Raw genomic sequence first — 23,701 nt, forward strand, 5'->3', positions numbered from 1 at the left:
TGGTAAGGCTGCTCCCCCCACAGGGGGAGGTGATCAAAGAGTAGGCCAATCAGTTCATGTCAGAGACAGTCCCTGTTCCCATTACTATGGAACCCACTTGGACACTGAACTGCCATGGGCTACATCTGTGCAGGGTTCTACATCTCCAAGCATGGTATTTGGTTGGAGTATGAGTCTCAGGAAAGACCCCTGTGCTCAGATTTTTTGGTTCTATTTCTCTCCTTGTGGACCTCCTGTCCTCTCCAGCTCTATTATTTCCCACTTCTTTCATAAGATTCCCTACATTCTGCCCAAAGTTTGGCCATAAGTCTCAACTTCTGCTTTGATAGTCTGCAGGGCAGAGCCTTTCAGAGGCCCTCTGTGGGAGGCTCCTAACTTGTTTCCTGTTTTCTTCTTCTTCTGGTGTCCATCCTCTGCCTTTAGAAGTGGGGATTCAGCATTTTAGCCAGTCCTCCCTCTTGATTAGTTTCTTTAGGTGTACAGATTTTAGTAGGTTTATTCTATATTATATGTCTATATGAGTAAGTATATATACCATGTTTGTCTTTCTGCTTCTGGGATGGCTCACTCAGGATGATCCTTTCCAGATCCCACCATTTACCTGCAAATTTCATGATTTCCTTGTTTTTCATTGCTGAGTAATATTCCATTGTGTAGATGTACCACTATTTCTGTATCCATTCTTAAGTTGAGGGGCATTTGGGTTGTTTCCAGCTTCTGGCTATTACAAATAAAGCTGCCACAAACATGGTTGAGCAAATGTCCTTATTGTGTACTTGAACCTCTTTTGGATATATGCCTCGGAGTGGTATAGCTGGATCTTGAGGAAGCGCTATTCCTTGTTGTCTGAGAAAGGGCCAGATTGATTTCCAGAGTGGTTGTACAAGTTTATATTCCCACCAGCACTGGAAGAGGGTTCCCCTTTCTCCACAACCTCTCCAGCATGTGTTGTCCCTTGAGGTTTTGATGGGTGTAAGGTAAAATCTCAGGGTCGTTTTGATTTGCATTTCCCTGATGGCTAATGACCTTGAGCATTTCTTTTGATATTCATTTGATATTCCTCTGTCGAGAATTCTCTGTTTAGCTCTGTTCCCCATTTTTTAATTGGATTACTTGATTTGTTGCTTTTCAACTTCTTTAGTTCTCTATAAATAGTGGATACTAGCCCTCTGTCAGATAGAGGGTTGGTGAAGATTCCCAATCTGTAGGCAGTTGTTTTGTTTTGATGATGGTGTCCTTTGCTTTACAGAAGCTTTTTAGTTTCATGAGGTCCCATTTATTGATTGTTGCTCCTAGAGGCTGTGCTGTTGGTGTTCTGTTCAGGAAGTTGTCTCCTGTAACAATGAGTTCTAGGGTCTTCCCCACTTTTTCTTCTAACCAATGTAATGTGTCTGGTTTTATGTTGAGGTCTTTGATCCACTTGGACTTTAGTTTTGTGCAGGGTGATAAGTATGGATTTATTTGCATTTTTCTACATGTAGACACCCAGTTGGACCAGCACCATTTGTTAAAGATGCTATCTTTTTTCCATTGTATGGTTTTGGCATCTTTGTCAAAGATCAGCTGTCCATAAGTGTGTGGGTTTATTTCTGGGTCTTCTATTCAGTTCCATTGATCCACCAGTCTGTTTCTATGCCAGTATCATACAGTTTTTATTATTGTTGCTCTAAAGTACAGTTTGAGATCAGGGATGGAGATACCTCCAAAAGATCTTTTATTGTAGAGAATTGTTTTAGCAATTCTGGGTTTCTTGTTGTTCCATATGAAGTTGAGAATTTTTCTTTCCAGGTCTGTAAAGAATTGTGTTGGTAATTTGATGGGAATTGCATTAAATCTGTAGATTGTTTTTGGTAAGATGGCCATTTTTACTATGTTAATCCTGCCAAGCCATGAGCATGGGAGACCTTTGCATCTTCTGATATCTTCTTCTAATTCTTTCTTCAAAACTTGAAATTTTTTTTCATACAAGTCTTTGACTTGCTTGGTTGGGTTATACCAAGGTACTTTATGTCTTTTGTGGCTATTGTGAAGGGTGTTGTTTCCCTAATTTCTTTCTCAGCCCTTTTGTCTTTTGTATACAGGAGGGCTACTGATTTTTTTGAGTTAATTTTGTATCCTGCCACTTTGCTGAAGGTGTCTGTCAGCTGTAGGAGTTCCCTGGTAGAATTTTTGGGGTCAGTCAGGTATACTATCATATCATCTGCAAATAGTGATACTTTGACTTATTCCTTTCCAATTTGTATCTCCTTGATCTCCTTCAATTGTCTTATTGCTCTAGCAAGGACTTCAAGAACTATGTTGAAGAGATATGGAGAGAGTGGGCAGCCTTGCCTTGTCCCTGACTTCAGTGAGATTGCTTTAAGTTTCTCTCTGTTTAGTTTTTCATTGTATTTTTAATTTAAACTTTTATTTGAGTATTTAAATATGTAAATTGTGCTCTATACATTCAAATTAGGCCTTGGTAATTTTATACTTTCATTGGCAATTCCAAAGCATCTTTCAGTTATAACGAAAATAGCCTCTTCCTATCTCAGTTCTTCTCCCGAATACGTAGCTATTTCCATTACACCTGACAGAATGAGCAGGGTGAAAAAGAGAAAGAGTGTAGTTAACAGTAGCGTAGTTTTAATCGGTACAGTTAAAGTATTGTACATTATCTGAAAGCCCTTTAAAACCCAGCTCTTTTTGAACTTGTGAACACAGTGCTGGACTCTCCCTGAAAGCAAAGCCAGTCTGCTCTGCAGCCGAATTTCTGTGTTCTTCTCAGAAGCAGCCTTTCCTCTGGCTGCCCTCTTCATTTTGCACTCCTCATGACACATGGGGAGTACCCTCCCAGCTCTTCAGCGAATCCCCTGAAAACAGGCCCTGGCTCCTGTAGTTCCGAGGCTACCACTGCTCTTCAGAGTCCTGATGCTATTGAGACCTGATGAAGCACCTGCTCCCCTAAATACTGCTGCAGACCTCAGAACCTGCCCCCCCCCCCCCCCGCCCTGCATCAGCTGCTTTCTCCTGGACACTTAATTCTGGCCTTCTTATGTGAATTGGCTGCTGTTGGCAGATCTAGTTTTAAAATCTCCCAGTTTGTCTCTAGGTGGTTCCTTCCTACCTGAGAGCTGTTAGCACTTATTTTGGTTTTTGGTTGCTTGCTTGTGTAGTTGCCAGTGTCTTAGGTGTCTGTTCAATGGTTTGCTTTAAACTTTATTATTTTATGTGTGTGAGTGCTTTACCTGCTTATATGTGTGTGCACCATGTGCATGCAGGGCCCACAGAGGTCAGAAGAGGGTGTTACATTCCCTGCAACTAGAATTACAGGTGATTATGAATTGCTATGTGGATGCTAGGACTCAAACAGGGATCCTCTGGTTGAGCAGCCAGTGCTCTTAACTGCTGAGCCGTGTCTTCTGTCACCTGAACATACTTTTTAAAATTCATTTTACATCCCAGTCATAGCCCCCTCCCTTCTCTCCTCTTGGTCCCACCCTCCTTCCCTTTTGTCCTATCCTCCTTCCCCTACTTCTCAGAAAAGGGGAGCCCATCCACCCATCCACCCCAGTATATCAAGTCACATCAGGACTGGGTACATCCTCTTCTTCTGTAGCCTGCAGAGGTAGCCTCACCAGGAGAAAGTGATGGAAAAGCAGGCCCTCTTTCCACTTACTATGGGACCCACATGAGGACGCAGCTGCCCATCACCTACATCTGTGTAGGGGGCATAGGTCCAGTCCATGCATGGTCCTTAGTTGGTGCTTCAATCTCCACAGCCCTCCCCCCACCCTCTGGGCCCAGGTTAGTCGGTTCTGTTGGTCTTCTTATGGAGCTCCTGTCCCCTCCAGGTCCTTCTATTCTTACCCCAAGTCGTCCACAAGACTCCCTGCACCCTACCCAGTGCTTGTTTGTGGGTCTCAGCATCTGTTTCCATCAGCTGTTTGGTGAAGCCTCTCAAAGGACAGCTGTAAAGAGTTTCACCTCATAACTGCTACCAGCCTTACCAAATAAAATATGTTAAATCATATAACATTTGTAGTAATTCTCCAAGGAATTGTTCATGAATTCAGATGTAATATTGAAATGATACAAAGGATATGGTAGGGCCATGTTTTTCTTAGCATTGTATAAATAGCCTTCTGTGAGCAGGAAAGTGGAGCTTAGTCTTCTGATAGGATGGTCTTTATGGGAGTATTATAACCTCATTTGTGTTTGTGAAATAATGTTCATGTGTACTCCTATCACATTGTCTGTGTAAGGGTATAAAATTGTATATTTCTTGTGTTGTCTAAGCCTACAGAAATGACAAAAAAAAATTGTAGTTTTGAATTTCAGTTCTATATAGCCCCATTCTGCCACCTTCTGGTAGACTCCATTGCTTATACTGCTATGTGCTACGTGTCATCTAATTATTGTTATCATGGTAGCAGAGTTTTATTTGGGTCTGGGATACTTCAGATGGGGTCAGTTAAGCTGTGACCTCATTCTCACATTTCTTAGTTATAAGATGTGCAAAGGTTATTGGGAGAGAATACATGATGACCTGTGGGGCTGTGTACCACGTGGTATTGCTTATAACAACTTGGGATGTTTCCACAAGTCCAAGGTTTCTTCAGGTGTTATGCGATATTAAATGATGTCAAGTTTGTTAGCTGTTTATCACAGTCCCAATAAACAAATAACTTGGAAAGTAATATAGAAATTAAAGTTAATAAATCATTACAAATTTTTAATAGAGAAACTAATGTTAGGTGTGGTAATTTCTTGTTGGAACTTTAAAATAAAGTGAGAATAAAAACAGAAAAGCTTAATGGTTTTTATCCCTGGTTTTATGACACTTTGATATGCTTTCACATTTCCAAAGTATTTCCAAGTTTCTAAGAATATTTGGGGAAAGAAAAAGTTGGGGGCTTCGCTTCGTGACTAGAGTACATACTTAGCAAGTAGGTGGACATAGATTTAGGATGGAGCACCAGAAAAAGACAGACAGACAGGAGGAAAGAAGGAAGGAAAGAAAGAACTTTTGAAATCACTGTTTATTTAAAATAGATAAATTGAAGACAGTGGAATGCACAGTATCCTAAAGTAGTTGGAAATATGTTTGCTATACTGAGAAGTAATAAATGCCCTTTAGGGGCCGAGCAGATAGTTCACTCTATCAAGCTTGAAGACATGATTTCCATCTCCAGAATAAATACCAAAAAAGGAAAAGTAGGCATGGTAGCATACATTTGTAATTTAGTTTTGAAGAGACAGATCTGTGAGACTTAATGTCTGGCCAGTCGGCCTAGCCTGTTTGGACAGTTCCAGGCCACTGAAAGAAAGTCCTTCCTGAGAATGACTCCTAGAATGACTTCTTGGCCATCACACACACACATGCACACACGCGCGCATGCACAAATATGTGCACACTCACACAGATATGCAGTGTAGTCAGATACCTGAGCTGTAAAACTTGCTCTTAGGCACATTGTCAGGGCTTTCCTGCTACAAAATGCTGCCTCTCTGCTGCCTTCTTTCATTTCAGGGAATGCTGTAGGGATTTGGGGAGGGGAGAGAAAATGCCTTTTCACTTGTGGTTTGTGTATCTAGAGAGTCCCTTCATAGTGATGTAGATGGCTGCCTAGCCATGATCTTGGCTATTGAGCAGGTAAATGAATTAGAAGTTTCTCATCAACATGAAGGTCTTTAAAATGTTTGAGGAGGATAATCTCTGAAATCTGGAGTTTCAGATTTTAGACTTTATTGTTCTTATGTTGGAATTTCATTCTCCCAATTTCTCTTACTTTATTGCATTTAGGTCATATCTCTTTTCTGTTCTTTTGTAAATTACTGTGCTCTGATGACTTCAAGCTATACCCATTCATCATGTCTTATTCATTCATCACTGTTCTGATGCTCATCACTCTGGCTGATGCTTATCTAGACTTCATAGAAATAAACCTGCATTCACACATATTCAGATACTTGATTCAGTTTCTTTTGAATGTGAAAATGGCTTTTGTTTCTTTGCTTATTGACATGTAGAGGTTGCTCCTAGCTCGTAGACATCTTTCTTTGATGCTTGTTCATGGCCTTGAAGGCTTGAACAAGGCACTCTGATTCTTCTCAGGTTTGGAATCTAATGATTTCCTGCCATGTAATTGCTCTTCTGCTTCCAACTGAAGAACATTTTCTAGTGTTAAAAGCCAATGTGATTAGCTCAGGCCACCTGAATAACTGTCTATTTTATGGTCACTGATCAGTCACCTTAATTTCATCTGCAGAAGCTTTTGACACAGACTGTAACACACTGACAGACTCTAAGGGGGTGATAGGACTAGTGGGATTAGTGGAGCATCCTACCTTCTGGAAGTATGCAGTTTAATCCCAAGTGTAGCTCTGGATCAAAGCAAGAAAAGGAATTTGCAAACGGGGCTTGGGAAGGTTTAGAAACGGCATGTATATCCATACTGATGTTTTTCAGATACGAATGGGAGGAATGGCACGAGATGGAAGCCTGTTAAATAAAGTATTGTGCTTGAATTTTGGGGTCCATCAGAAGTCACAGGAGTGTTTCCTTGGAATAAGAATATCCAACAAGATTATAAACTATTTTTGACTGCTTTACTCCAAGTATCGTTGTCTGCTGTCTTAGACATTAAGGAGACCCAAAGGCTGAAAACATGGAAATGATCATGGAAACTTACTTAGTTGAAAAGTTTTCCAAGTGTGAGATAGTAATTTCTTGTCACCTTGGCACAAGTGATTGCAAAAGAATTTTATGTAACATTACATTTTGAAAGGAATATGTTTATATAACCATTTTTAAAATGAGATTTCGTTTTATGTGTGTATATACACACACCATGTGTTTGCCTAGTGCCGACAGAAGCCAGAAGAGGGCATCATTTACAGTCATTTGTGAGCTCCTCTTGGGTGCTAGGAACTGAACCTGAGTCCTTTACAGGTTCTTTTAACCACTTGCCATTTCTCCAGCCCATGTATATACTTTTCTGTTACATAGCTCTCTGACAAAAGCAAAGTAACTCAAATGGGATTATTTAGAAAAGAGTATATGTTGATTCTACACTTAAATCATATTGGAATTTAGCCCCTTTGAACATTTTATTTCTAAAACAGTTAACAAATTACTAAAATAAAAACCTATGAGATTGGCTTCTACTGTTGGTTAATAAGATGAGGCAGGTTGCCATCATTCTCTCTCCCACTAGAACACATATAGTAGCTATGCAAACGCTTTGAAGAATAAATGACAACAGGCAGTTTGGATAGGAAATCCAAGCCCTGGAAAGAGACAAGCATGGTGATGAATTTCATGCTTTTAACCTCCCCCCCCCATACACATTGCCTAATCCTGGCAGTGCACAGGGGGTTTCAACAAAAATTGTTCCAGAAGAAACTCTTTCTGAGAGAACATGAAAAGAAATTTCCTGCAGGAAGGAAACAGTGAGGGGCATCTTGTATGGTGCTTTTCTCCTTACCCTACCTCAATCAAGGTGCACACTAAAACAGGTGATTGAGACTGTCTCAAGTAGCAGTGCTCAGGTGTGTAAATCATGGAGCGTGGGGATAACACAGGACTCCATGCAGTAGATTAGAGGACGTGAATTATCACCAACAATGGAAGGACAATGCGTGCAAACAAGGAGAGACCTGGAAGAACCTGTGCACCAGTGTAAAAAGCTGTGACCTGGCTGGACACCAGTGTCTGCAAAGGAAGGTGGCTGAGCATGCATCCAAGTTTGTGTTGTTCTTATGTCTGGTTAAGAGCTGAAATATATGCCTAAAATTCATGTGGTAAAGGCTTGTCCCCAGTGTCCCCATATTGGGAGGAGAATGGATCATGAGGTCGCTGGTCTCATCAGTGGATTGATGAGTTCATAGTTTAATAGGCTGTTGGGAAGGGATGGAAACTTTAGCAGTTGGAACCTTGTCAGAGGAACTAGGTCATTAGGGGATTGCCTTTAAAGGGCAAATGTCGCTGACAGTTATATTTGACAAGTAGAAAATGCTTTTTACATTTGTATGTGGAGCATTCACTGTCACCATATGTGAAGTTAAAAAAAAAAAAAACCAACAAATTTAGGAATAAGAATCATACAAAATACTCTCTTACCAAATAGCATTAACATAGAAATCAAAGATAGAAATATATTGGGAAATGTTGGAAATCATAATAGAATATTTTGGAAATTTAACACATCTCTAAAACAACTCCAGATGAAATAGTTTTGGAGGAAACTAGAAAACATTTTGAGTTGACTGAAATGAAGTTATATCAGAACTTTTCAGATGCATGAAAATCTTTGTTGAAAATTTGTATAGGATTAAATTTCTATATTAGAAAATAAAAGTCTTGCATAGCAGTCTGAATATTCACATTATAAAACAAGAAAATAAAGCAATGACACCAAAAATATAGAAAGTTGAAAACAGAAATAAATAAAATAGAATAAAAAGCAAAACGATGAAAGAAAATCAGTGATAACAAAAGATAGATCTTTGAGATCAATAAATTTAAGTTCTGTACCAAGTCTGATCAAGAAAAAGATAGTTCAAGTTGCCAGCATCAAGAATAAAAGGAGGAATAATTACTATTGGTGCCACATACATAAGAGAGAAAAAATAGGTAATACTGAAAAAAAATACACACAAATTTTTTTCTTTGTTTTTAAAATTTTGTTTATTCCCTTTACATTTCCAATAGTAGCCCCCTCCCTCCTCTCCTTCCATTCTCACCTTCCTTTCCTATTCCCCCTCTATCCCTTTCTGCTCCGCCTCAGCAAAGAGGAATCCCTCCCACTAACCCAGTCTGCCACATCAAGTAGAATTAGGACTGAGAATATCCTCTTTCACAGTGGCCTGGCAAGGTATCACTGCCAGAGGAAGTGATGGAAAAGCAGGCAACAGAGTCCATGTCAGAGACAGTTCTTGCTCCCCTTACTATGGGACCCACATGAGGACCAAGCTACCTATTGGCTACATCAGAGCAGGGGCCTAGGTTCAGTCCATGTGTGGTGCTTGGTTGATGCTTCAGTTTCCACAATACCCCCTGTTGGCTCTTTTTGTCTTCTTGTGGAGTTCCTGTCCCCTTCTGGATCCTTCTGTTGTTTCCCACAACTCTTACACAAGACTTCCCATAGTCCGCCCATTGTTTGGCTGTGGGTATCAGCATCTGTTTTAATCAGCTCCTGGGTGGAGTCTCTCAGAAGACAGCTATGCCGGGCTCCTGTCTGCAAGCATAGCAGAGTGTCATTAACAGTGTCAAGGGTTGGCTTTCTCCTATGGAGTAGGTCTCAGGGTGGGCGAGGTGTTGATTGGACATTCCCTCAATCTCTGCTTTATTTTTGTTCCTGCACATTTTGTAGGCAGGGTGAATTTTGGGTCAAAGTTTTTGTGGGTGGGTTGGTGTTCCCCTACATCGAGTAGGAGTCCTGTCTGGTTAGAGGGTGTCCTCTTCAGTCTCCATGAACCCTGCTACTAGGAGTCTCAGCTAGAGTCACCCCATATACTTCCAGGAGCCTATCCTGTTGTAGGCCTCCAGCTTGTCTCAGAGATGCCCTCCCTAACTCTCATTTCCTTAATTAGTCCCTCTCCAATCCTGTTCCCTCTGTTCCAACACTTCCGCTGTCCATTCTTTTGTTTCCTCTTCTGAGTGGTATTCAAGCATCCTCCCTGTGCTTTCCTTGTTACTTATCTTCTTTGGGTTTTCAAGTTATAGTATGTTTATTCTATACTATCTGGCTAAAATACACTTCTAAGTGAGTACATATCATGTATGTCTGGGTTACCTCACTCAGGATGATCTTTTCCAGTTCCTACCATTTTTGTCTGTAATTTTTTTCATTGTGTCATTGTTTTTAAATGTACCATAGTTTTTTTATTCATTCTTCAGTTGAAGGACACTTGGGTTGTTTCCAGATTCTGGCTATGACAAATAAAGCTGCTATGAACATAGTTGAGCAAATGTCCCTGTTGTATGGTGGAGCATCTTTTGGGTATATGCCCAGGAGTGTTATAGCTGGTTCTTGAGGTAGAGTTATTCCCAATTTTCTGAGAAAGTGCCAAATTTTTCCAAAGTGGTTGTACAAGTTTGCACTCTCACCAGCAATAGAGGAGTGTTCCCCTTTCTCCACATCCTCACCAGCATATGCTGTCACTTCAGGTTTTTGATCTTAGCCATTCTGACAGGTGTAAGATGGAATCTCAAAAGACACGAACTCCTAATTTTCATTCAAGGTAAAGTGGACAACTTAGAAGCTTGGAAGATAACCCAGTCAGTAAATTGCCTTCTGATTACCATGAGGATTTGGGTTTAATTCTTAGCTGGGCATGGAACCACATGCCTATAATCCCAATGCTAGGAGGCAGACACAAGAGGATCCTCTGGCCAATCAGTCTAGCCATGCTGGTGAGCTCCAAATTCCAGGAGAGACCCTTTCTCAAAGAATAAGGTGGCCTTTATGTACACACACATACACAGAGAGTCGTGCTGTGTCTGTTGAGGAAATTGCATTGGTGTTTGTAATCTTTGAACAAAAGCAAAGCCCTCCTGGCCCGTAGAGCTTCACAAGCAAGTTTCCTAAACTTGTAAGGGAAGAGTGAGTACCCTTTTCAGAATCTTCTTTTGAAATGGAAGACATACATCTCAACTGATTTTTATGAAATCCCTTTATTCTGCTTCCAAAACATAAGCAAACATGAAAATAAAACTATTAAATGGTGTGTGTTATGATCATAGGCACAAAAACCCTACAAGGAATTATTAAATTAAATCCAGCAGTATATACAAAAATGAGAGGTGTTTCTCCTTGGCTGGTTTGGAATTTAAAAATTAATCAATGTAGTTATTCTATTGTAAGAGACTAGGAAAGTGAAACCTTAATATCACATCAAACTTTATGTGTCTTTAAATTATCACTAAAAACAGGATATTTATTATCTCAATAAGGAGCAGCTACCAAAATTGTATCTGCAGTTATTATAGTAAGTGAAGAAAAATGGATATTTCTCCTTAAGACTTAAAATGAGACAGAGATGTCCTCTTTTCCCTTGTTGAACACTATACTGGAAGTCATTGACATTCACTATGGCAAGGAAGGTAAACGGGTGAAATAAATCTCAGGAGAAAACTTCTCAAAAATGATTAAATCTTGTAGGAAATCCCAAGAAATCTACACAAAGAAAAAAGAGGGGGACTAGTAAGATTGGCATGGGTAGACTATACAGGGTCAATATAGAAAAGCCAGCAGTAAACAATTTAAAATATTTTAAAGTAGTATAAAAACCATTCAAAATATGTTCTATTTCAGTACATCATTAATATGTATATAATTCCATGTTTTTATGCATCAATTAAAAGTAAATTTAAACCTTAGTAAGGACTTGGGTAAGTATTTACCAAATAGTATGTAAGTTCTCCATACTGAAAATTGCAGAACACTGATTAAAAAAAAAAAAGTCAAACACCCAGGTTAGTGCCAGGAATATCTTTTATCACAGACTGCTTCTATAGATGTTATTTATCTCAGTAAACAAAACCCCAATAAAGTCCCAGCATGCTTGCTTTATGATTAGATTCAGCCCTACAGTTAACCTCCAGCATTACACACACACACACACACACACACACACAGCTCAGAAAGGCAGCTTAGGAAAATGATGGGTTGGAAGTTGAAAGATTTCCACTGTAGGATTTTAGGTTGAGTAGCAATTGTGCAGCCTCCACGTCAGTGTGGTGCAAGTGAAGGGACCGACACAGGTAGATAACATGACAGACCGGGGCCCAGAGTAGATAAACACAGAGTCAGCCACTTGACTGACAGGTGGAAATGCAGTTTAATTGTAAAGAGATGTGGACATTGTGTAAATCCGCACATTGGAGTACTTATTAAAGGTGAACTACTTCAGACTATGTGGATAAATGGCAATCACTATGCTGTGTTACATGAAATTCACATGCTGTGTAAAGCCATTAGATAACGCTGTAGAAAAGGCAGCACTGTACTCTCAAACTTTTATTTGAGCAACAAGGTCATGGTCACTTTATTTGTCTTCCACGTGAAGGCAATGTCATTACATATTAAATATGATTCCATGTCTTCCTTAACCTTCAAACTTCTGTACATAATTTTGCTTGGTTCCAGTGTGCTTGTCAACATAGATATGGACAATGAAACTGAAAAGCTACAAGGTGACCAGCCATCTGAAGGAAAACAAAAGCCATGGCAGAGTCTCAGACCCTTGACAGTGGGTCCAGCAGCCCATGGTGTCCAACATTGTGACTTCCCCTTCCCATTCATGAAAAACCACAACTGACCTGAAAGTGGTTCTGGAGAATCAGAAAGAGCAGAAAGATCTGCAATCAGAAAGATTCCAATTGTTCAGTCAGCCAAAGGGCCCTGACCAGAAGCCCAAAACACCTGGATGACTCTGGGCAAGTCCTGAGGTTTGTAAGCTTGTCTTCTCTTCTTGAGGTGGCCATGGTCAGGTGAGCATGGTGCCATAGTCCTGCCATCTGATGCTGGCCACTTCAAGGGAGTCTGAGACAAGGGGATCCAAGCCAGCCTGAGTAACATAGCAAAGTCCTGCCTCAAAATACAGTGTTTGAAATATCTGAGAATATATCTCAGTCAGTACAATACTTGTTTAGAAAGTGTGAGACCTCAGGTTCAATTTCCTGTATAGCACTGAGGTGCATGGTGAGAATCAGATAATACTGATGCTATTATTCGTTTGTAAAGATTAAAGCCTTAACATCACAATACAGATCTTCTTGTGATAAAGTGCTTAGCAAGTATTTAGCTAGTATTTGCTATTACATATAAGAAACAAACTGTATGCGTGCGCATGCGTGTGCTTATGTGTGTGCGCACGTGTGCGTGTGTGTTGTATCTCACGGCAATCAGAACAAGTGCACCTCCACCAACTGCTGTGTCTTGTAATTCCATTTGAGTTGGAACTGCAGTTGTTTCTTTCAGGCAGTAGATGCCAGTAGAGATCCTTTTAAATAAAAATCGGAGCCCCTGAGCACCTGCATACCAACAGCTTCCTGGTCACATTACCACGGACAAGTATTTAGAAAATTAAATATTTTATGATAGGCAAGGTCTTTCGAACAAAAGGAAACAGCTTTAGTAATAAAAAAAAAAAAAGAAGGCTTTCAAACATAGCATTTTCAAGATACTCAGTTTGTGAAGTTTCCTTTTTTTTTGCTATAATAATTTTTGAATCTCATATATTTTAGTTAAATGAATCCCGGTGTTCTTGTTTGAAATGTAAGAGTTTCTGTATTTAAGCAACATAAACATCAGTCTGACTAGATGTCTGTTAAAGATGACTCTGGCCCAGCTGAAATGTTCTGCTTGGTTGTGTTTGGCAAGGGCACAGCATGGGTATTATCTGGGAAGGCCCACACAGCAGAGATGAAGGATTGTAGACAGTGATTGAGAGCAGGGCAACAGGGGTGATTATGGAAATCTGTATTTATGCTTAATGAACACAAAAGAATGAAGACAAACTGTGATTGTAGATAACTATGAAAAGTCCAATAATATTACTTTTATTATCTTTACATAAATTGCTTAATGCTTACTAGTTTATTTACAAATATACACCTATTGTAAATAATAATGTTTTCTAGTATTTGGTGATTTTACTTAGACCTTTAAAGTGTTAAAAGTGAATACTTCACTTACATGTTTATTGATCTTATAGTAGTATGTGTTATGCTTATGAATCCAAGTAATACAACAGGACCACACTTGAGAAATAGCCAATATTCATATGACATGGTAAGGGCAGTGGAAACAGAGCAGTTTGCTTTCCTAAGAGTTTGTAGAAGTGCTGTGCTGACAAGGTGACCGTGAGAATGAGTAGAATTCCATTAGGAGTGTATCAAAGCAGTTGAGGACTTTTACCTATTTTTTTGCCTACGGGTCGCTCTGTGCTCTGGACACAGTGCAGTCTCCTTGTCTATCTGTTCTGTGTAAGACATTGCCACATATTAACATATCACTGATTGTACACATTGGATGATTTTTAGAGAAAGCTACACATTTGAAGGTTGGTCATGTAGGTCCCATTGCATACCTGTCTACCCTGTTTGTCCTCCACAAACAGCGTCTCTGCAGAGTTCTTACAGGGCGGGGCTCTCTGCTCAGTGTTGCTCCGGCAGACTTGCTTAAGAACCTTCATGTGTGTTGCCCTAGTTTGATTACATTACTGTTCCTGCTTACCATTTTTGTTTTATTTCTTGTGTTAAAATAGTTAACAGGAAATATGGACTAAGATATTTTTTTAGATTTTTTCAGATTTTTTTTCCCTTTCCTTTATTTGAACTCCCAAAGAGGAAAACCCTACATTCCTGACACACATGGTGTCAAAAGGCAGCCACTCAAAATCCTTGGTAAATCCCCACCAGTACCTTATCCTGCAAATTAGACATGACACATTTTATTACTTCTCGTGATATTTTCAAGAGATCATTAAGTCAGAAGAAGGAGGAAATAGCTGTCTTCTGTCAATTGGAAGGAATTCTGTTCTCTCAGTGAAAAACTTTTGGTATGGCTAACAACCTAGAAAATTTTAACTTATGAAAAAATTATAACTTAGGGTTACCATAGGATTATCTTCCATAACTTAAATCTGATTTTTTCTTCTTATTCTTTTCAAATGTTAGACTGTTTTGAAATGTACTCTTTATAGACAGGTACATATCCATAAATAAATTTGATAAGCACTATTGGTATGCTCTTTTTGTAATTCCCATATGTATTAACCTTAAGTTAGTGAGTTAGCAACTTTGATTTTATGAAATTAGTTCAGATTTTTTTCTTAGTTAGGACATATGTTATTCATTGTTTTCTTGAAAGAGGCTTGTCACATCTCTTCATACTGATTTTGATGAAAACTTAACTGCTTATAAAGATTCATAAAGTCTGTGTATCAGCTGACTTCCTGTAAAATAATTCAAGCATGTTAATATTTGGCCTCTGGTTATTTACATGGGGTTGTAATTCATGTTTAACTAGTTTTTCATATTTTTGAAAATACCTTTACCCTTCTCTGTATATGAACCTTTTTACTTACTCTGTTCATTCAGAGACATACTGATTATCAGAACACTCAAACCTAGAGCCATTAGCAGGTACTACAAGTTTTAAAGTGTACATCTGTAGCTGAAATGAGTAGTTTCGCTGAGAAAGGCTCGCTGGGCTGGTGTGCTGTTTTATATTAACAGGAAACAGCAGCAGCAGTGGTTTGCAAACCCAGCAGACAGGAAGTTTAACACATGCATAGCTCTTAGCTTCTTGGTAGGAAGTTGAGCTCCTTCTGGAAACATTTGCAGTTACGTTAAAGTGTAAATGCACATGAATGGCAGCTTACAAAGAACTGTCCTGTGTCCAGCACACAGGCACGTCCACTGCCCTCCAAAAGCTGGAAGGTTTTGCTAGCCGTCTGTTTCACAGGCACTCCAAAGGTGCCACACATGACCAGAGGGCAGCTCTGGAGAGTGACAGCCTTCGGGTGTCTGAACACACTGCTCCATGGGACAGATCAAGTAAGTGGTTTGGGGTTTTGTTTTGTTTTGTTTTGTTGTTGTTGTTGTTTTTTAACTGATATATTGTAATTAGAAGCTAAAGTACTTGGAGTTTTAGGATCAAACACAAAGAACACAGTTAGGTTTGCTTTGTGATTTGTACACGGACATTTTTTAAGATGGTGAGACGTTCCATAAGAAATAAGTTGAGCTGAATCATATGTAATTCTTTTTTTTTTTTAAGTTTATGTGACAAACTAGGTCAAATATCAATTATAAAAAATGTGAGTGTTATGCTTATGTAATTTCTAATATATGTCACTGTTTTTGTTCTAAGGTAAAAAAAATAATGATCTGCTTTAAAATTTTTTTATTTATAACTATATTTTGAAAGTAACAAGTAACATTTAGTTATAATTACATTTTATTGGGTTTGTCACCTGTTTTTTAATAAATTTAAAAGTATGTAAAAATTATTTCAGTTCTTACAGAAAAGGCCTTCTAATAAAAGCAGATTATTAATCTATGTAAAATTTTACATTTGTTACACTATGGACGTCAAAATCTTTTATACTTGCATTTTGTATCGTGTGAATACGACTATAGGTTAAACGAGTTGTGTATTGTGTTACATTTTTTTTAGGTCTGTTAAAAGGTTCAGACTTACTGTTTCTCTAAAATGATTTGGCATCTTTGATGGCAAGAAGTTTAAAGGCTGAGCTTCACATATAAACAGAGTGGTACCTTCCAGGGAGTTTTCCCAGTGGTTTCTCCTGGTATTGTAGCCTTTTCTGCTGCATTTATTTGGTCATCAATAGAAGTAGGATTTGCCTCTTTGTATTCATGGGTTCCAAAGCAGTTAAGAAAATAAAATAAAATAAAATAAAATAAAATAAAAACTCATTTTTAAAATAAAAATGGACTTGTAGATGGCTCTGGAGAAGCTGAGGTTACTGTTTTCCTACATGAGAATTGTTTTTAGCTCCTTGAAGATACTCTAGGAGAAAATGAAAAAGGGCGTGTTTTTGTACAGAAGTGTTTTCATTCAACATTTTCTCTCTGTGTATGAGTGTGTATGTGTGTCTGCTTCTGTCTCTCTCTCTCTCTGTGTCTTTATCTCTATGTGTGTGTGAATATGTCTGTGGTATGTTTTTATCTCTATCTGTGTGTGTGTTTTACACAAGCTCTTACACTGCAGCCCAGAATTCAAGGAAGTAGCTCCTCCTGCCTAGCTTCCTGAGTGCTATGATTCTAAGCCTGTACCACCATGCCCAACTTCTCAAAAAAAAAAAAAAATCTCACTACTTTTGAGTTAATCTTCACTATATAGGAAGGTAACAGGTGAAGAGTCTCATATTTGTCCATACTCAGGAATTATTGACAACTGGAAGAATAGCACAGTCGTGCAACCTGCTTGTGACAAAAATCTTCATGGCCCTGCTGCCTGCTCTGTAAATTGCAGTCTTCTAACCCCTTTTGAAGATATTTTTCTGTACTCGAAAGGTATTTTTAATTGCAAACAAAAACAGAGTTGATTTTTTGATTTTGGAAAGAATATAATGGAATTTAATCACTGGAAGTTATAACTGAACTAGACTGAGCAGGCCATAAGTATACAAGACCTGTATACTTTCAGAACAATTGTTAAATGCAGCAATAGAACACAGTTTTATAACATGATTTCTTTTAGAGAAATAGACTAAAAAAATGCTGGGAGTTTTTTCTCTATTGAAAAGAGAAGGGGGGAAGGGCAATAGGATCATGGTATACAAATACAATTATGACCAAATGTAACTCTGTGAATAATAAGCTTGAATAAGAAATTGTTAAGGAGCAACTGAAGTTCAGTAAGTGTTCTTTTACCCTCTTCTCCTTTTCATATCCTCAAAATATTCTACTAGGCACCATAATTTCATGTGTAAGGAAGAACACAGTAGCATATGCTCTGTTCTGCAGAGAAGGGAAACTGCAACCCTGTCATTTCAGTACTCCTCACTTATTTATTTTGTGTGATGGAAACAATTCTTTATTCATTTATGTATATGCTAAGGAAGGCAGTTTAAAAAAAGATTTGTTTGGGGGGTGTGGGTGGAGATGCCTAAATGAGAGGACAGCTTGCAGACTTGGGTCTTCCCTTTCACTGTGTGGGTCCTGGGGATTGAAGTCAGGTCATGAGGTTCAGGAACAACCTTTACCTCTGAGCCATCTCACCAGACCAAAGAAGAGCTTTTGACAATAAGGAGTTTCCAGGCAAAACCCATTATGGAAGCCACTTCAGTGGAGTTTAGTTGCATGACCAGAAAAAGGAAGGATGTATCCTGATCCACCAGGGTTGCTTTATCCTAAAGTGCTGTTTTAAGAAGCAACTAAGTGGGGAAACACAGTTTAAAAATTAGGTGCGAGGACTCTTGAGTGAAGAGTGAAGGCTAATTTGGGCAAACAGTTTTGGTTTTTATAAAGGATTTTGTTTTTGTTGTTGTTTGTTTGTTTGTTTGTTTTTGTGGCTCACGTTGGCTTTGGACTCAATATGTAGCCCAGGCTGGCCTCAAACTTGCTATGATCCTCCTGCTTCAACCTGAGGATAATGTACATGCCCCTGTCAGCAGATGGCAGAGTTGTTTGAGGGGTTTTAACTTTAGTGATCAAATTAAATAACAATAATTCCTGATGGTTAAATATGTAATAGCTATTTCCTTGCACACTTAAGTATATTAGGTTCAAAGTAACAACCCAGAGGAATTATTTTTGTCCTGACTTAGAATAAATGGGCTACTGACATTCATTGACTTGTCTACCTAGAAAATTTATTGTTTCACTTTTAAGTCATTTTTATCACAACTGCGGTTATATAAAGCTGAAAGTAATAGAAGGTTTAAATGTTGTGAACCATTGATTTTTGCACTTAATAATGTCTAAACTGCAGCATTTTAAAGAGCAAATGTGTTGATAACATCCAACACTTTACCTGTCCTTTCTTCCTAAGAAATGCTTGTTAATTTCTATGGTGGATGCAAGTTTATTATAGTGTAGATTTAAGTACTGCAATGAATAATTTAGGATATGAATCTCCTCAGTTAGAACTAGATCTCAAGTGACTGTAATAGACTATCACTTTTTTCCTTTTGAAGATCCTTAAACCCAATTTGTTAGTTGGTTGAATTTATGTGGGTATAACTTCTAAATTATTTATGTTTCATCTCCTGTTTTCATTCTGTAACCATTTTGTGAACTCATTGATTATAATCAATTTCTACTCATTAGAAAATCTTTTTGAATGTTTATTATATTATAGTTTATAAACTGATTACAGAGGCCAGAGAAATTGCCAGAGTTAAAAATTGCTCTTGCAAGCCAGGTGTGATGGCGCATGTCTGTCCCAGCACTCAGAGAGGCAGAGGCAGGCGGATCACCGAGTAAGAGGCCATCCTGGTTTAAAAAGCAAGTCCAGGATAGCAAAGGCTACCCAGAGAAACTCCGTCTTGGAAAAAAAAAAAAAAATTGCTCTTGCAGAGGACCTGGCTTCAGTACCCAGCACCCACATGACAGTTCACAGCTGCCTATAATTCCAGTTCCAGGAGATCCTAAGACCTCTTCAGGCCTTCGTAGGCACGAGGCACACATGTGATACACATACATATTTGCAGGAAAGCATCCATATACATATTATAAAAATAAATCATTTAAAAAACTATGATCATAAAGATTCCAAGGTAAATTAGATGACTTTACTATCAAAAACAAGAGTTCAGAGGAGCAGCCAGAAGCATTGTAATAGTTAACACATTGTTACAAATATTCAGAATGTTGGATTGTGAATAATATCTCTACCCCTCTCCTCCCTTCTCTTCTCCCCTTCCCTTCCCCCTCCTCCTCCCTTCTCCCCATGTCTGTGTGTATGATGCCAGGGGTATAACTCAGGGAACTGAGTATGGTGGGTAGGCGAGTGGTATTTCCAGCTCATTATCGTCATTTTTTAAAACGGGAAATCATAATATAATGACAACTTAGATAAAAGAGCCAAAAGAATTTGAAACATGAAATTCAAGATAAATTAATTTGCTCATTCTTCTATAAGGAAGTACATTTAACTAGCATACTTTTCTGTTTGTTTTTGGTCTTTAATTCAGGCTAACACTTTTAAAACTACAGTGAATGACAGTGAGTTCCCTTCTTAACTGTATTTGTTCACAATACTTCTGATGGGAATTTCCTTTTGCAGTTTCTTTCATGGTTGGCTCTGTTCTTAGTTAATGTGTCCTGTAAATAGCAGCTCTTAACAAGACTGCCAAGACATCTGTTCCTCAACCTTTTCCCTTATTAGAACCCATGGTTCCTTTCTTCATGTTCTCTCAACTCATTTCTAGTAAGACTTACTTTGTGGTGTTGGATTGTGTTTCATTTAGTCCTTGTGTAATGTCTGTCTGTGAAGCTTGATTTTTACCCCCCTGAAGGCAATAAAGAGTGTGGGTTCATTCTGACATTGCTACCCTATTCTCAGTGAGTGCTTTTTTATCTTAAGATTTACAGCCTTTAAACTTAGGCAAATGGATTCTTTCTAACTTTTCTCTTACGGTCTTTGCAATTTCTTTGAAAGGTTTGTAGGTATTCACTAAAAATACCAAAATATTCACCTGACCCTAGCAAATACTGTATTTCAGACACTAGGAATCTGGGTAATCAGCAGCTACATTTCATCCCATATCCAGATGGAACTATCTCCCACTCTTCCCTCAAACTCATAAACACTCAGTTACCACCTCTTTCTGTTCATCTCTTTTTTAGATGTTTTACATCACTGGAATTATGTGTGATTATTCTGTGTAACCTACTGTTTCTGACATCTTTCATCTGTGTTACAGAATGCATTAGTAGTTGTTTCCTGTTTATTTCTAAATCATACTGTGTTGTGTGGTTAGAACACATTGGCTTTATCTTTTCTGTTCTGTGATTGACTAACACAAGGATTATTTCTAGATTTTTTGCCTGTTTGGATAATGTTATCATAAACATTTAAAAACAAGCCTTGCAAACAGATCTCCTTTTTTTAGGAAGTATATAGGAGTGGACTGGGAATAAAATGATTGTGTCATGAATGTTTATATTTTTAGGAAATGGCCAGCATACTTTATCAAAGTAGCTGTCCTATTTTATGCTTCACTTGTAATACAAGAGGAGTCCAGTTTCTTCATATGTTTGTCAGGATTTGGGATCATCAGTCTTTCGGGTATAGCCACTTTGAGGTTTGAGCTGATAATTCACAGTATGGTTTCAGTTTCTATGTCCATAGTAACTAGTGGTATTGGTTTATTTTTATATTCTCAAAAGCTATTTGTGTGTCTGGATTGGATACATGTTCACTTAAATATTTTATCCACTTTCAGAATTAAAGTGTCTTTATTAAGTCTTAATTCTTTATATATTCTGAATCCAAATTCTTTTGAAGACTTAAAATTTACAAATATTTGCTCTCAGCTTCTTACATGCCTTATCATTTCTTAAAATGATGCCTTTGGAAAGGATAGGTTAATGAAATCAGTTTTATCTTTCTTTTCATTTGTGAATTGTGCCTTTTGTACCAGGTCTTGGGAAGTGTTTGTCTTACCAAATTTAATTCATATGTTTAGTCTGTACTTTCTTCTGCAGACCCATTTTTTTTTCAATTTTATATTTACTGTGAAGCATGGATTGAAGTAATTTTTTATGTGTATCTGGTTTTTATTACTTCATTTTATGAAAGCTTTCCTCCATTGAACTATCTTAATTCCTTTGTCAAAACTCAGGTTATGTGTGAATTCTCAGTTCTGTGCCAGTTAACTGTGTGGTCCATCCCTAGGCTGGCCACATTGATGTGGTCACTATCAGTTTAAAATAAGTTTTGAAACCAAGCAGCATAATTTCTCTAATTTTGTCCTTTTACCAAAATAATTTTAGCTGTTCGAGGGTTTGTTTTTCCATACACATTTCTGGGTCAGCTTGCCAGTTTCTAAAGAAAAGCCTATTGAAGTTCTATAGATATGGTATGGAATCTGGAGATTAATTTGTGAGAAATTGTCATCTTAACAGTAGTCATGTGCCTCTCCATCCCTTTAAACATTTGCCATCTACGGTCTTTGTAAATCCATCTTGTAAGCACTTTATTTCTACCGGTGTGTTTGTGAATTAGACCATGTGTTAATTTCACTTCTTACCTAACCAGGTAAATTATGCTCTTCAGATTGGATCATGCCATCTTCAAATAAAACCTCCTACATGTTGAAATGTCCCTAATACCTTTCTTCATTCCCTTGGCTGTACAAAGTTTATGCAGATGAGTGCACTGTGCTCTGTCTTACAGAGAAAACACTCTTCGCTCTTTCACTTTCGAGTGTGACCTAAACCACTGGAGTCTTCACTCCACCAGCAGTCTGAGAAGCCCCTTCTTGTCGTGCTTGTTGCGAGGACTTTTAGAATGCTGCTGCAGCATATGCTGGTGGTCAGTGGCTTGTTCTTTGTTCTATGAACATATCTTATTAATTGATCTTCAGTGGAACTGTCTTGCCTTCCTGAGATAAGCCTTCACAGGGTATAACCCCTTCAGCAGAGCACAGGCATTTGGACAGAGACCTTTGCATCAGTATTTGTGGAGGGCACTGACCTGTAGCTTTGTTTAGGTCTTTCCCCAGTTTTGCTTTCAGCCCTTGTAAAGTGAGTCACTAGTGTTCTTTGCTCTGAATTCCATATAATTCTGACTACTCACTCTGTCCTTGTATAAAACTGGTATTGTATTTGATAACTTCATAGTGTTCCCTCATGAGCCCATTTGGATTTGAGCTTTCGTTAATGGGAAAACCACTTAACTATTTTAATATCTTTTAAATTTATTTTGATTTTATGTGCAGTAGTGTTTTGCCTGCATGTATGCCTGTCTGAGGGTATCAACAGTTGTGAGCTGCCATGTGGGTGCTGGGAACTGAACCTAGGAAGTTCTGGAAGAACAGCCAGAGCTCTTAACCACTGAGCCATCTGTCTTATCCTACTTAATATTTTTACATGTCTATTATTCTTCTTTCTGAGTTAGTTTTTGGTAATTTGTAGCTTTTAAATAATTTGTCTATTTCATGTTCCTCAGTATGGTATTTGTAGTTCCACATTATTGGTTAGACTTGCATTTTTCAATCGTTTTCATATTTTCAATTTTATTGGTTATTTCTTCCATTTTTGTTAGTTTCCCCTTTAAGAAAACCACAAACTGGAAGAAACGATCCCTTTGGTACCTGCTAACCACCCACAGTTATATTTCTGCAGTTGGTTCGCAGCTGGCAGCACAGTTCATGAGGTTGTGGGACCTCTTGGACATGGGTACATGCAGCCAGCAGGGAGCTGCAGGAGCACGCCAGGAATGGTTGGAGGATGTTTTCTTGCCATGCACAATGTTTCCTTGTTTCCCTTGGTATTTCTTTGTGATCGTGTCTGCAGATTTGAGCATTTCCAAAATCTTTTTCTGTTGTTTATTCTTTAATTATGCTTTAAAAAAATATTGAATATATGTGTGTTGTGTGTGTGTAAATGTGTGTGTGTGTATGTATGTGTATGTGATGTATGATGTGTACATGCTATGGCACAGATGTGGAAGTCAGAGGACTGACCACTTACAAGAGTTGGTTCTCTCCATCTACCTTGTAGGGTGTGGGGATAGAACTCAGGTCATCCAGCTCCGTGCCAGATGCCCATTTGGCCATCTTGCAAGCCTTTAATTATACTTGATAAGAGAATTATTTTAAAAGATTGAGCAAGCCTTTTGAATTAATGCACTTATTTTATGGCCTTCCATATGATACAGAGCATTTCCATAATACATTGTAAAAGAATATGTTTTTTTTATTATTCTGCTGACTTTTGCTGCTATATTTTATGGATATGAATTGTTCAATGGCATTGTGCATATTTATCTGTATTTACTTCCTGTCTATACTTTTCCTACGATTTATTAAAAGAGTTTTGAAGTCACCAACTCTAGTCATGCTTTGACTGCATCACTGAGTCTCAGTGAGCAGTGAGCCTCCACTGTGGTAGCATCATTTTCTCCTGTGTCTGACCTCATCTCATATGGCTGTGTTCATCGTGCACTGTAAACATATGGAGCACGTTACCACTCTTGCCAGTTAGAGCCCACATTGGCTGACCTGGGAAGGA

At 38.4% G+C, this 23,701-nt stretch overlaps 1 protein-coding gene across 2 annotated transcripts in view; it reads left to right on the top strand.

Moving 5' to 3' along the window:
• Prkacb (protein kinase cAMP-activated catalytic subunit beta) overlaps nucleotides 1–23,701 on the top strand; it is a 100,784-nt gene that overhangs the window by 26,866 nt on the left and 50,217 nt on the right. Inside the window, exon 1 of one of the 2 annotated variants that reach the window (XM_021647982.2) lies at nucleotides 15,328–15,550. The exons of the other annotated variant lie outside the window; for it this stretch is intronic. Within the exon in view, the coding sequence (XP_021503657.1) occupies nucleotides 15,364–15,550 (187 nt within the window). The 5' untranslated portion in view covers nucleotides 15,328–15,363. Of the gene's footprint in view, nucleotides 1–15,327; nucleotides 15,551–23,701 lie in introns of those variants that run through there. 2 annotated transcript variants of the gene reach the window in all.

This window comes from Meriones unguiculatus, chromosome 10 (assembly GCF_030254825.1).
Source record: "Meriones unguiculatus strain TT.TT164.6M chromosome 10, Bangor_MerUng_6.1, whole genome shotgun sequence".
Lineage (NCBI taxonomy): Eukaryota > Metazoa > Chordata > Mammalia > Rodentia > Muridae > Meriones > Meriones unguiculatus.